Here is a 15,090-nt window from a genome sequence, read left to right as displayed (position 1 = left end):
TATATATACAGTGGGGAGAACAAGTATTTGATACACTGCCGATTTTGCAGGTTTTCCTACTTACAAAGCATGTAGAGGTCTGTAATTTTATCATATGTACACTTCAACTGTGAGAGACGGAATCTAAAACAAAATCCAGAAAATCACATGTATGATTTTTAAGTAATTCATTTGCAGAATTTGAGTCAATTGGAGGTGTACCTGTGGATGTATTTCAAGGCCTACCTTCAAACTCAGTGCCTCTTTGCTTGACATCATGGGAAAATTAAAAGAAATCAGCCAAGACCTCAGAAAAAAAATGGTAGACTTCCACTAGTCTGGTTCATCCTTTCCAAATGCCTGAAGGTACCACGTTCATCTGTACAAACAATAGTACGCAAGTATAAACACCATGGGACCACGCAGCCGCAGCCTCAGGAAGGAGACGCGTTCTGTCCTCCAGAGACGAATGTACTTTGGTGTGAAAAGTGCAAATCCATCCCAGAACAACAGCAAAGGACCTTGTGAAGATGTTGGAGGAAACCGATACAAAAGTATCTCTATCCACAGTAAAACGAGTCCTATATCAACATAACCTGAAAGGCCGCTCAGCAAGGAAGAAGCCACTGCTCCAAGAAGCCACAAAAAAGCCAGACTACGGTTTGCAGCTGCACATGTGGACAAAGATAGTACTTTTTGTAATCGTAATTATGTGGATATATTGAAGCAACATCTCAAGACATCAGTCAGGAAGTTAAAGCTTGGTCGCAAATGGGTCTTCCAAATGGACAATGACCCCAAGCATACTTCCAAAGTTGTGGCAAAATGGATTAAGGACAACAGAGTTAAGGTATTGTGGCCATCACAAGCCTTGACCTCAATCTTACAGAAAATGGGCCAAAATTCACCCAATTTATTGTAGGAAGCTTGTGGAAGGCTACACAAAACGTTTGATCCAAGTTTAAATTGTTTAAGGCAATGCTACCAAATACTAATTGAGTGTATGTAAACTTCTGACCCACTGGGAATGTGATGAAAGAAATGAAAGATGAAATAAATGATTCTCTCTACTATTATTCTGACATTTCACATTATTAAAATAAAGTGCTGATCCTAACTGACCTAAGACAGGGAATTTTTACTAGGATTAAATGTCAGGAATTGTGAAAAACTGTTTAAATGTATTTGGCTAATGTGTATGTAAACTTAGTCGCCTCTTCACTGTTGACGTTGAGACTGGTGTTTTGCAGGTACTATTTAATGAAGCTTCCGGTTGAGGACTTGTGAGGCGTCTGTTTCTCAAACTAGACACTGTAATGTACTTGTCCTCTTGCTCAGTTGTGCACCCGGGCCTGCAACTCCTCTTTTTATTCTGGTTAGAGCCAGTTTGCGCTGTCCTGTGAAGGGAGTAGTACACATCGTTTTATGAGATCTTCAGTTTCTTGGCAATTTCTCGCATGTAATAGCCTTAATTTCTCAGTACAATAATAGACTGACAAGTTTCAGAAGAAAGTTCTTTGTTTCTGGCCATTTTGATCCTGCAATCGAACCCACTACCTACATGTACAAATGACCTTGACTAACCTGTACCCCCTGCACATTGATTCCGTACCAGTACCTCCCGTATATAGCCACCACATTGACTCGGTACCGGTACCTCCTGTATATAGCCTCATTATTGTTATTTCATTGTGTTGCTTTTTTAATTCAATGTTTTTACTTTAGTTTATTTAGTAAATATTTAACTATATTTTCTTAAAGGGGCTTGTAAGTAAGCATTTCACGGTATTCTGCGCATTTGACAAATAAAACATTTGATTGATTGATTGATTGATTCAACCAGTTTTTGCCCAGGGGTTTGTGACACTGGCATTATCATTCTCTCCTCATCAAGGGCCCTTATAATACAAAGACAGCATGTACTAGTGGAATCTAAACAGAGAACAAGCTGGCATGGTCTTACAGTTTTATCAAATGCAGAAACATTTGATAATTGCATCAAATGTTGTTCATTTCCACTCTCTCTTTTTTAAATTTCTTCTAACTCTCTTTCTGCTCTCTCACTCTCCTCTGCCTTGTTGAATTCAGCAGACCCTCTCCGGGTCATTCCCAAAGTTTGAGGGTGTTTGGGACAATGACCCTCCCTGGAAGTTGCCTATTAGAGACTGTCAACAAATCTCATCAGATGACAACGGAACTGAATGACAGCACATGCAGCCTTTCCATTGAGTCACATGACCCAAGAATAATATCACATGATAGGGGTCTCATACCACTTCAAGGCATCAAGAAGTCACATTAGATAAATGAGTGAGGCTCATGTCTCCGCCCTAACATTTGGAGTCGTTGTCCCAAAGGTGGGAAGGCAGGTGACAAGCTTAGGTCCAAAATAAACCCATAGAAACGCATTGGGCTTATTTTGGACAGATTTTGGTGAGAGTGAAACCTCTCGCTTCGTCTCTCCCTCTCTGCTGTCATGAACTGTTTGCATTGTTTCATTCTGGCCCTGTACTGGCCAACATGTCAATTAAAGAAAGTAATAGGTTTGAAAGACCCCAGTGTTCTACTTTATACAAGTAGTGAATAAGCGCAGTGCAATATTATCTGACTTACTGATCCATAACTTAAAGAGGGTGTGGTCGTCCAGGTTTCCCCCAAAGGAGCACCTCCAAAAGAAGCCCTTGTGGTAGAAGGTGGTGTCTGGACGACGCTGGGGGGAAGATAATGATAGTAACACATTAGTAGAACACTCCATCATAAAGCCTTCATGTTACAGTTATAACAATGACATAATAACACATCATAAACGTATTCTATCTTCTTCTTTACATACTACCTGTTATTTTCTTATAAAATACCTAGTGAATCAGCTAATGACTTCTCAGCCCCATGCCAGCTGGTTCAGGTGAATGTTGTCAGAGTATATGGTGCTACTACTAAAGCTGGTGACTCTAAGGTGAAGGGTCACACTGAGGGAGCACCCTTAACTTTCTATGGGGTTGTCAGCATGGAGAGTCCCCTCTACTCACTAAACAGCTGCTCTCATTCCCCCTTTCTCTCCTATTCCCCTTCCTATCCTATTCCCCTTTCTCTCCTATTCCCCTTTCTCTCCTATTACCCCTTTCTCTCCTATTACCCCTTTCTCTCCTATTCCCCTTTCTCTCCTATTCCCCCTTTCTCTCCTATTTCTCCTTTCTCTCCTATTTCCCTTTTTGCTCCTATTCCCCCTTTCTCTCCTATTCCCCCTTCCTCTCCCATTCCCCCATTTTCTCCTATTCTCCCTTTCTCTCCTGTTCTGCTGTCCTACTATAGACTATACCTTTCTCTGTTTTGACCTTTACCCTTCAGAAAAAAACTCCTTCTCATGCCTCTCTCTCTCTCTCTCTCTCTCTCTCTCTCTCTCTCTCTCTCTCTCATTAGGACACTGATGAATGATCATATATCTCTGTGTAGTAGTGTGCATGGTATATTATATACAGTGAATGTGGTTTGATAGTGTAGATATCATGCAGACATTCCTGTGTCATTGCTTATCGTGATGACCTGTATCTGCTATAGTGGGTAGTATTGGGGGGTTGTAAATACTGATGTTTGTATTTCTATTACTTGCGAATCCAATATGTCTCATTCGCTGGATGGTTGAAGAGCAAGTGCATTAAAAAGTGTCTGATTACACTAGCAGCCCCTACAGTAGGTAGGTATATATACCAAAGCCCTACACAGTTCAAGTCTTACTGAAAGAGTTATTGGACCATCCACCCATGAGAAACTACCACCAAAATATACAGGTAACGAGTTCAAACAGGTGCAGTTAATACAGGTAATGAATGAGTGGAGAACAGGAGGGTTTCTTAAAGAAAAACGAACAGGTCTGTGAGAGCCGGAATTCTTACTGGTTGGTAGGTGATCAAATACTTATGTCATGCAATAAAATGCAAATGAATTACTTAAAAATCATACAATGTGATTTTCTGGATTTTTGTTTTAGATTCCGTCTCTCACAGTTGAAGTGTACATATGATCAAAATTACAGACCTCTACATGCTTTGTAAGTAGGAAAACTTGCAAAATCGGCAGTGTATCAAATACTTGTTCTCCCCACTGTATAAAGAGACAGGAGGAACCGGATTAGGAACATCCAAGAGAGGCCTTGCCTTGCACAGGTAATTCGTGGGCTATTGTAAATACAAAGTAAAATTGCACTACAATATGTTAAGCATAAAAACCTCACCAGACCTACATGTTCAAATAAAATCTAAACTTATTTGTCACATGCTTGGTAAACAACAGGTGTAGACTAACAGTGAAATGATTGTTTACAGTCTCTTCCCAACAATGCAGTGAGAAAAATATATAAATAATATAAACATTTCAAAATAATAGCATAGTTAATAAATGCACAATGAGTGCATATAACTTAACTTGGCTATATACACAGGGTACCAGTACTGAGTCAATGTGTAGGGGAACGAGGTAATTGAGGTAGATATGTACATATAGGTAGGGATAAAGTGTTCCTTACCTCTATGGCGGAGGCCCAAGGTCCCATAGTTCCGTTAGTTTCTTTGTTACATGTCTCTGAAGCCAGGAACCAGTAATCCGTCCCAAAGGAGAGGAGGACAAACATGGCCGCCAGAGCCCCAAACAGCCCTGCGAAGAACAGAGCCACACTCAGCTTCATAGTGCTGTACTGGCCAGACACACTGTCACTGTATGGAGACCAATCAACTAGCCCTGTGTGTGTAATCCCTCTCAGAAATCAAAAACTGTATTTTCACGTAGTCGGAGTGAGTGTGTCTATGCTGGGTCCACTTAGACACTTTAGGTATGTGTTTCTATTCCTAGTGTTGCAATAGTCCAAGCTACGATTCTTCTTCCATGGAAGAATGCCACTTTGCTGTGTATTGTCCAACAGTTGTCTTATCCTGGCTCCTCTCTTCTCTGTTTGTGGGCTGCTGAGGACAGGAATGGGCTGGACTGGGCTGGGCTGGACCAGGCTGGACTGGGCTGGGCTGGACGGGGCTGGGCTGGACTGGGCTGGGCTGGTCAAGACAACCGGGAAACTGACAGTGGCGTGGATCCCTCCCCCTGTGCTATTATGGGAGGCTTATTGAAGGTGCCTGCTGCACACACTCTCCCCACTGTCACAGGAGTGGTCTGGGGCGAGGTAGGGGTGGGGGATTCAGGCACAGAAATATCTACCAGCAACTGGCCACCCCCTTCATGCACAAGAGAATCTGGGAGGGAGGGGGTGCAGGAGTAAGGCATTCCTGCGTCCTGCAAGTTTGAACCCAACAGACACACACTCAGAACTCCAAGCCACCACCCCATGGTGGGACCAACACACACACACACACACACACACACACACTCACAACCCCAAGCCACCACCCCCATGGTGGGATGTGGAGGGGTTGGTGAAAATAGGATGTGTCCTCATGCGTCACTTCCATGGGATCCACAGGTGTCACTTGACTTCCTGACAGCAGAGACAGAGATGAGGTAAGGCCGAACATCTCTGAGATCTGGCTGATAGGACGACCAGGGCCTCTAACATTTTCATTAAGGACTCCACTGGCATCCATACTGTTTCATTGGCCTTGGCAGCACAGCCAACTGCAATGTAATGTCACACTTAACACATTAGCACAGGTATAGTAGTGAGTGACAACTCTGATTGGAGAATGGTTATTACCGACACACAATGCAAAGTGATTTGAGCACTTGGAAAAGCACTATATAATTGGAAGGCATTATTACTCTACAAACAAAACACATGACACACACAGGGTTTTATTTTCAAAGCTAGTCTGTAGCTATTGGTCTCGTTGAGTATGAGAGTGGAACTGAGGAGAGCTTGCTGCTCATTAGCATGTAAGAGGGATATATAACACATAGACACACACACACACACACACACACACACACACACACACACACACACACACACACACACACACACACACAGACACACACAGGGATATTTAGCACATCGCCCATAGGAAGACAGCCTAATTAGCACAGTGCTACCACAGAGAACATAGGAAGACAGCCTAATTAGCACAGTGCTACCACAGAGAACATAGGAAGACAGCCTAATTAGCACAGTGCTACCACAGAGAACATAGGAAGACAGCCTAATTAGCACAGTGCTACCACAGAGAACATAGGAAGACAGCCTAATTAGCACAGTGCTATCGACTTTTATTTCATCTCCTCTAATAACAAAATAAACAGATATTTTTATCCCCCATTTTCCCTCTTTGAAAGTAACTGGATAAAAAAAACAGTTGTGGCCAAACGTGTTGAGAATGACACAAATATTAATGTTCACAAAGTCTGCTGCTTCAGTGTCTTCAGACGTTATTATGGACTACTGACGTATAATTACCAGCATTTCATAAAGTGTCAAAGGCTTTTATTGACAATTACATGATGTTGATGCCCAGAGTCAATATTTGCCGTGTTGACCCTTCTTTTTCAAGACCTCTGCAATCCGCCCTGGCATGCTGTCTGTAACTAACTTCTTCTTCGTCTGATGAGGAGTAGGAAGGATCGGACCAAAATGCAGTGTGGTACGTGTCCATGTTAAATTTATTATATCAGAACACGAAAAATACAAAATAACAAAGTGAGGGAAAGAAATGAAAATCGAAACAGTTCTGTATGGTGAAAACACAAATACAGAAAAACAACTACCCACAAACACCAGGTGGGAACAGGCTACCTAAGTATGGTTCTCAATCAGAGACCACGATTGACAGCTGCCTCTGATTGGGAACCATACCAGGCCAAACACTTAGAACTATAACACACAGAACAAACATAGAATATCCACCCCAACTCACGCCCTGACCAAACTAAAATAGAGACATAAAAAGGAACTAAGGTCAGGACGGGACACTGCCAATTAACTTCTGGGCCACATCCTGACTGATGGCAGACCATTCTTGCATAATCAATGCTTGGAGTTTGTCAGAATTTGTGGGTTTTTGTTTGTCCACCCGCCTCTTGAGGATTGACCACAAGTTTTCAATGGGATTAAGGTCTGGGGAGTTTCCTGGCCATGGACCCAAAATATCGATGTTTTGTTCCCTGAGCCACTTAGTTATCACTTTTGCCTTATGGCAAGGTGCTACATCATGCTGGAAAGGGCATTGTTCGTCACCAAACTATTCCTGGATGGTTGGGAGAAGAGGATGTGTTGGAACAATTCTTTATTCATGGTTGTGTTCTTAGGAACAATTGTGAGTGAGTCCACTCCCTTGGCTGAGAAGCAACCCCACACATGAATGGTCTCAGGATGCTTTACTGTTGGCATGACACAGGACTGATGGTAGCGCTCACCTTGTCTTCTCCGGACAAGCTTTTTTCCGGATGCCCCAAACAATCGGAAAGGGGATTCATCAGAGAAAATGACTTTACCCCAGTCCTCAGCAGTCCAATCGCTGTACCTTTTGCAGAATATCAGTCTGTCCCTGATGTTTTTCCTGCGATTAAGGACACGCTAGAAAAGTGGAATGCGTAGTGAGAATGGGAAGCATTTAATGTTCCAGCCACGTCCAGTAGGTGGACTAGAAGCAACCATAAAACATCCTTATTTAAACATCTACTACACCATCACAAACGAAAGCCTTTATAGGCCTATCGCATACTATTAATGCCGTTAATAATCAGTGCATCTACCTGTGACGATGTGGCTTTGCGCCATCCTTGCACAGTCAGAACATGTCATTTTTCAGCAAAAGCAGCACAAAGATAAATAGCTGTAGTACACTGAGAATAGTGTTTACTAGAAAAGTGTATTCTAGTTTATGCTTAATATTCTGGATCTATTTGTTTTCAAGTCGACCGCTCAACACTGAACACCGAGCTGTAAATAATACACCTGCCTTCACGCGCCTGCCATCTCCCTCAGCAGTGACACACGTTACTTTCACACTAACTGTTAAAGTAATGATTTAACAACTGCAGACACGTTTACGCAGTCATAGCAAGACACACAAAATGTATGCATACTAGCACAGAGTCCAGCTGAGAGTCTTGCTGAGAGAGTTGCTGTATTAGAACGACTGACAGATATTAAATACAGCGCTTGGCTTACTGTCTGACATCAGGTCGATACCACCTGGTAGATCTCTCGGTGCGCCAAATGGGACGAGACTAGAGCCCAGCAGGTCAATCATCCACATGACGCTTCAATGAATCCACTTTGATTAAATGGACGCTACTTTCTGCCAAATATGACAATATCGGTACATCCTCAAAAGTTTGAATTGAGGTGGTTGGAAGTTAAATTGAACACGAACACCCCTGAAGAAAGCGAATATTCCCGAGACTGCAGGGTGTTTTTCGCTATGGTTGATCGGCACTGTAGATGACAGTAAGCGCTTCCGCATCGACCCGTAGCGTGCTGTCATTGCGGGAGAATGAAGAACGCAAAATGTTGCATATTAAATCAAATACCAAGGAGACGAACACGGATTATACAATGTATCTATGTGGTGGGGTTCATGGTAAGTGCAACATTGTAACCTTTTTTGAAGGTTACATTTGAACACGAAAGTATTGAAGTCACGCTTTAAACACGTAACTTTTTGGGCGACCCGACCAAATTCACATAGAAATACAGTATGAGTTATAAATATGTAATTGCCATTGAAAGCAAGTCTAAGAAGCGGTAGATCTGTTCTATGTGCGATATTTTTATGTCTCTTATTCTTACATTTAGTTTTTTGCATCTTTTACTTTCAGTTTTGTACAGCAGCTTCAAACAGCTAACAATACGATATATTTGGTTATGGAAAATATCATTCACAGCAGTTTAGATGGTAAAATGATTATCTACACGATATATGATTTTTTTGTTACATAAACTGAAATTAGACAAACTATTAGAATTTTAGCAACAGTGTATCTTATGGAGTCTAAAAGAGAGAGAGAGAGAGAGAGAGAGAGAGAGAGAGAGAGAGAGAGAGAGAGAGAGAGAGAGAGAGAGAGAGAGAGAGAGAGAGAGAGAGAGAGAGACAGGGAGAGAGAGGGGACAGAGAGAGAGAGAGTGGGACAGAGAGAGAGAGGGGGACAAAGAGAGAGAGCGAGCAGTGCTCTCACATTGGACATTGAACCTGATAGTTGAGGTAAATGCTTGCTGATGACATCATTTTTTTTTAACTTTAGAGGGGCTATATCATGACATTATGGGCTTTTATGCTATGTCAAATATTGATTATGGTTTAGGCGGTTCCATCATATATGAAACCACAACATACATTAAATGTATTAAACATTGTGCCTGCATTTGCCAAAAAATGCATGAATGGATTGTTCTGCAGCCAGTCACTAATGCTGTTCCAGCTGATCATAAGAGACGGGTTGAGTCCCATCACAGCACTGTCAAAAAAACCTGTCCAGCAGAATCCAGTCCTTGGAAATCTGTGTTTTGCTCTGAAGGACTTGTTATTCTGAGAAGATCAGGGTCTTCACATCTGCCACGTTGTAGTAGGGTGAAGCGCCCCTGTGCACATGTGCAAATACTATTTTACTGTGCGAGAGCAAATTAACTTTTTTTTAAATGAAGTGATCAAAGGTCATGAAGTTTTCACTGCAGTCAAATGCAAGTTCTCAGCAGCAGTTCTTCAACCAATCATAAGGGTCTAATTGATTGTACAATGTGTACACCCATACACCCATCACTGTGTTTACTTGATAGGTACCTACACAGACAGCTAGTGTTAATAAGATATTCATTAAAAAGATTAAAAGCAATACAAATAAATATTATGATTTGAGTTTGTGATTGTGTCATATAAGGGTTAGATACATGTTTACTTCGACATTATAAAGAAAACCTTTTATTAAACAATGGCAACATTGCCATGTTGATCTGAACCTTTGCTGTTGGAAAACCAGAGTAGTGTCTGACTTTGTTGCTTTAGTTTGACCACCACACCATGACGTGGTCGCTGAGTCCACCTTTAAATGATAAAGTCAATCTCAATGTCACCCGCCAGATTCAGACGCATGAAAATGCCATCAGAAAAAAAAGCTTGAAAACTTCATTCGATTTCTTCCCCCAAAAGCTAAAAGTGAACATAATTCATGATGGTTTTAATTTAGTTTGTTTTGAAGTCATAGATAATAGTTTCAGTATAGTTGTAGTTTTTCAAACGGGTTTGTTAATTATTTTATTTCAGTTTACTAAATTGTTTTTGGATGATTATTTTTCATTTCAGTTTATGTTTACTATAATGACCTTGACACTCATTTGTGTACTGGTTGAAGGTCACTAGACTGAAGGTACAAGGACTGATCAGACAGTACCAAATGTTCAAGACAAAAGACAGTGATTTTTCCACCTGCTACAGAATCACAGTGTTCACAATGTCATCAGTACAATAATAATCAGTTTGTTCTCAGTCCTGGTACCTTCAGTAGCTCTGGCGTCAATTACTATCAAAGGAAATGAGAACAACCCATAGCAGTCAGTGACAAGTCTAGTGACCGCCAACCAACACACAAACAAGTGTCACAAATAGATCACTGGAAATCATGTGTGTTACAGAAAGGAAAAACTAAAATACAAGCATTGTGTTAATCACTCTAAACTGAATGACAACTTCATTCACCTTACATTTCCACACTACAAACTTCTTCCTGGGTGTTTGTTGTGGTTGTTGTTTATGTGTTGTCTATGACAATGTCGTTGCTGTAGCTCAACAGTGTTTGAACTAAAAGAACACCTGCTGCAGTCACTCAGTCTATGCTCTCTCTCTCTCTCTCTCTCTCTCTCTCTCTCTCTCTCTCTCTCTCTCTCTCTCTCTCTCTCCCTCCTCTCTATCTCTCTCCCTCTGTCTCTCTCTCTCTCTCTCCCTCTCTCCCTCTCTCACTCCCTCTCTCTCTCTCTCTCTCTCTCTCTCTCTCTCTCTCTCTCTATCTCTCCCTCTCTCCCTCTCTGTCTCTCTCTCTCTCTCTCTCTCTCTCTCTCCCTCTCTCTCTCTCTCTCTCTCTCTCTCTCTCTCTCTCTCTCTCTCTCTCTCTCTCTCTCTCCCCCTCTCTCTCTCTCTCCTGTCTCTCTTCTGTCTCTCTGTCTCCTCACCAGGACCTGTTTGGGGTGAGCTTGATCATTCCCCTGCTGAGTCACCATGTCAAGGCCCTTGGGGCCAGCCCCACCGTGGCAGGCTTAGTAGGTATGAAGATGATGAAGATATAATACCAGAAAAAACAGGAGAGTTCACATCAGTGTCATGTGTTTTCATACATCAGAAGTGGTGGTATAATTTAGCTGTAGCTGGCCAACCTGGGAAATTCTAAAGAATACACTTATTGCATGAAATATTGAATGAAACAAATGGACCTGTGAGGACAACAGATGAAGGAATTGTCTTTTTCTGCTAAATAAGCTTTCTCTCTGCATGTGAAATCACCAGCTGATATACTTACTCATTTCATATCATTGTGAGCACTGATTGAGTTCACAGGGTCTGATAGCTTATGCAAAGTGCTACTGCGGCTTACATCGTAGGCAAGCTGTAATCATAAATATCTCTAGCGGCTAGCGGCTCACCACTGTTAGCATTGGTCTATAAACAACAGTTCAACATTCAGAATGGGTCATAATCTGTACCTAATGCATTGGTTTATGTTTCAGGCTCCACATATGGGATCCTACAACTCTTCTCTAGCACTATAGTGGTAAGTACTGACGGTGTTCTGAAGACAGACAGTAGTATTGTGGTACTGTATGTCTTGTTGAACGCCAGTGTGTTTCTGGTATGACAGCAACACACACACACACACACACACACACACACACACACACACACACACACACACACACCCCTAAGACCTCACCTGACATGGTGTTTGTGTCCTTTGGTCTCCACAACGATGTCAACATCTGAGGTTCTGATAGGACGTCAGCAGTGACCTGGAGTTTGATGCTCTACCATGCACTAACCACTAACACTCCATGAACATCCACAAATTCCTCTGAATCTACGTCTCTTAACAAGGTTGATACTGTATGCTGAGAGAGGTCTCCTCTGAAGAGAGACAGAGGTTCTCAGAGTAGAGTTGTGAGAGGCACTTCCCCTTCCGTAACAGTCTACTGAAATTGGTTTAAATCTCAGGGGTCATGAGACGAATTAAAGGAGGAGAAGGAATCGTTTGTGGCCCAAGTGAACAGACAGGGAGGGAGGGATGGGTTGATGGAGGGAAGAAGGAGGGAGGAAGGGAACAGCCAGGTCTCTGTGGTAATCCCCACAGGCCACATCCAGAAAACAGCCAATTCAATTGACTCTGATTTCATTGTACTATGTGTGATGATGGTGGTTGTGATCGGCAGGGCAGCTGGAGTGACGTGGTGGGGAGGCGGTACTCTATGCTGTTGTGTCTGCTGCTGAGTGCTCTGGGCTACGGCCTGCTGGGGATGTCCACCAGCATCGCCCTGTTTCTCCTGGCTAGGATCCCTGTGGGTGAGTCAAACTGGGGGGGAGAGGGGGACGTAGAAACAATTAGGTGAGTCAGGGAGGAGACTTTTTTCTTCAGAGGCTTTAGCCTCGAAAGATCTCTGCCATACTTCTGAAGTCTGAGTCTGAGTCTGAATCGTTCAGGTATGTAAAAACAAAAAAATACTTTGATGTTTTAAATGCACCGTGACTGTCAGTAAAAACATAATTGATCATTAACATTCTGTTACACACAAACATAAAAACAACTTCTCTGTCATGTGTCCACTCCCTCTCGCTCTGTCCTCCAGGCCTGTTCAAGCACTCCCTGTCCATCTGCCGGGCCCTGCTGTCTGATCTGGTGTCTGAGGTGGAGCGCCCCCTAGTGATGGGACACTTCAACGTGGCCTCCAGCATGGGCTTCATCTTGGGACCCGTGGTGGGGGGCTACCTCACTGAACATGACGGAGGCTTCTACACCGCATCCTTCACCTGTGCCGCCATCTTCCTCCTCAACGCAGGTAGGTGTGGTTTCTCCTGCGCCGCCACCTTCCTCCTCAACGCAGGTAGGTGGGGTTTCTCCTGCGCCGCCACCTTCCTCCTCAACGCAGGTAGGTGGGGTTTCTCCTGTGCCGCCATCTTCCTCCTCAACACAGGTAGCTGGGGGTGAGGATGAGGAGAGGAGATGGGGGAGGGAGGGAGAGGCAAGGAGAGAGAGGGGAGGAGCAGGAGAGTAGGCAAAGGGTGTGCAAGGCACTTATGTTGGTATTCCCAATTCCAACCAATTCTACATCACACCTTAACTCTAGCCACTTTGTGGATGTGGAAGGATGGGATGTGTGCTGTCTAACCTTGTGTTTGTTGTGTTCCATCCAGGTCTAGTTTGGCTGCTTCCCTGGAGCGATGCACTAACCCCACGCACCGATGCTAACTCCAACAGCAGCGCTAGCAATGCCAGCTGCCACGACAACGACAACCACTTCACCTCAACACAGCAAAACTGCTCCCAAGGCAACAGCGACAACCAAACTACAGCGCCGGCGGCAGCGGTCACGGGATCCGTGGCTCCAGAGAAGAACCAGAGGAGCTGGAGCTGGGATCTGGACTGGGGGGAGGTGTCCCTGCTCCCTTCTGCCTGGCGTCAGCTCTCTTCGGTGGGCTCCAAGATTAGCAGTGTGGCCTCCTCAGACATGTGGGACCTGTTCCTGGTGCGTCTGCTCATGGCCATGGCCATAATGCTGTACTACAGTAACTTCTCCCTGGCCATGGAGGAGCGCTTCATGCTGAAGCCCAAAGCCACAGGTTATCTAATCAGCTACAGCTCTACCCTGGGGGCCCTAGCCGGGTTCTTGGTGGGACCCATCACTAAACTGTACGGTAACAACATGTCGGCGCTGTTGCTACACTCTTCGGTCCTCACGTGTTGCCTGATCCTGCTCTACGCCGTAGCGCCCAGTATCTGGCACGTGTTGTTAAGTTCCACTTTCATCGCCATCTCTACAACCATCGGGCGCACCTGCATCACTGACCTGGTACTGCAGAAAGGGGGCGCTCACGCCAGCGGCACACTCATCGGGGCGGGGCAGTCAGTGACCGCGGTGGGGCGCGTGCTCGCACCCCTACTCTCGGGGCTGGCCCAGGAGTTTAGTCCCTGTGGGCCCCCGATTCTGGGGGTAGGGCTGGCGTTAGCGGGCATCGTCCTGCTGTTGGTCAGGGTGCCAAAATGGGATGAGAGGGGCAAGAGGAAAGAGGCATAACTCTGAGTCACTCACAGTGAGAGAGTGAATGAATGAGAGAGTGAATGAATGAGAGAGGGTCAAAACTACAACAGCACTGGAGACAGAACTGATGCAGAACTGTTGGGGTTGGTTTTTGTTGACGTGTCAGCTGGGGGTGGTTCCATTGTTTGTTTTTTTTAGCCACAACTCCAGCTCTGTTGGTTGGGTCTCGATGTGATGACATCACAGCACCGATAGGACCCAGGTCATCATCAGCATCGCTCTCTTCCCCCCACTTCAGTCCCCCAAACAGACCGGGTCATCATCAGCATGGCTATTCCCCACTTCAGTCCCCCAAACAGACCGGGTCATCATCAGCATGGCTATTCCCCACTTCAGTCCCCCAAACAGACCGGGTCATCATCAGCATGGCTATTCCCCACTTCAGTCCCCCAAACAGAACGGGTCATCATCAGCATGGCTATTCCCCACTTCAGTCCCCCAAACAGACCGGGTCATCATCAGCATCGCTCTCTTCCCCCCACTTCAGTCCCCCAAACAGACCGGGTCATCATCAGCATGGCTATTCCCCACTTCAGTCCCCCAAACAGACCGGGTCATCATCAGCATGGCTATTCCCCACTTCAGTCCCCCAAACAGACCGGGTCATCATCAGCATGGCTATTCCCCACTTCAGTCCCCCAAACAGAACGGGTCATCATCAGCATGGCTATTCCCCACTTCAGTCCCCCAAACAGACCGGGTCATCATCAGCATCGCTCTCTTCCCCCCACTTCAGTCCCCCAAACAGACCGGGTCATCATCAGCATGGCTATTCCCCACTTCAGTCCCCCAAACAGACCGGGTCATCATCAGCATGGCTATTCCCCACTTCAGTCCCCCAAACAGACCGGGTCATCATCAGCATGGCTATTCCCCACTTCAGT

At 44.5% G+C, this 15,090-nt stretch overlaps 2 protein-coding genes across 2 annotated transcripts in view; one reads left to right on the top strand and one right to left on the bottom strand.

Moving 5' to 3' along the window:
* Window positions 1–4,660, bottom strand: part of LOC139406154 (transmembrane protein 182-like) — a 7,968-nt gene extending 3,308 nt beyond the window's left edge. The window contains exons 1-2 of the mRNA XM_071148640.1: window positions 4,502–4,660; window positions 2,593–2,689 (exon numbers count right to left, since the gene is read on the bottom strand). Coding sequence (XP_071004741.1) covers window positions 2,593–2,689; window positions 4,502–4,660 — 256 coding nt within the window. The remainder of the gene's footprint in view (window positions 1–2,592; window positions 2,690–4,501) is intronic.
* Window positions 4,661–8,149: 3,489 nt separating this feature from the next.
* On the top strand, window positions 8,150–14,527 carry LOC139406153 (major facilitator superfamily domain-containing protein 9-like). Its single transcript, XM_071148639.1, has 6 exons — window positions 8,150–8,495; window positions 11,078–11,165; window positions 11,627–11,670; window positions 12,323–12,452; window positions 12,737–12,946; window positions 13,302–14,527. The coding sequence occupies exons 1-6, from the start codon at window positions 8,409–8,411 to the stop codon at window positions 14,180–14,182; spliced, it is 1,440 nt and encodes a 479-aa protein (XP_071004740.1). The 5' UTR covers window positions 8,150–8,408; the 3' UTR covers window positions 14,183–14,527.
* The last annotated feature ends 563 nt before the right edge of the window (window positions 14,528–15,090 follow it).

Source organism: Oncorhynchus clarkii, chromosome 3, assembly GCF_045791955.1.
Source record: "Oncorhynchus clarkii lewisi isolate Uvic-CL-2024 chromosome 3, UVic_Ocla_1.0, whole genome shotgun sequence".
NCBI classification, from domain to species: domain Eukaryota; kingdom Metazoa; phylum Chordata; class Actinopteri; order Salmoniformes; family Salmonidae; genus Oncorhynchus; species Oncorhynchus clarkii.
The sequence above is the reverse complement of the archived record's forward strand: the minus strand, read 5'-3'. Positions and strand labels throughout refer to the sequence as shown.

Coding starts and splice junctions, on each gene's coding strand:
- LOC139406153 (XM_071148639.1), top strand. CDS start 8,409: ATGAAGAACGCAAAATGTTGCATATTAAATCAAATACCAAGGAGACGA. Junction 8,496..11,077: donor TCTATGTGGTGGGGTTCATG/GTAAGTGCAACA, acceptor TCTCCTCACCAG/GACCTGTTTGGGGTGAGCTT. Junction 12,947..13,301: donor CATCTTCCTCCTCAACGCAG/GTAGGTGTGGTT, acceptor TGTTCCATCCAG/GTCTAGTTTGGCTGCTTCCC.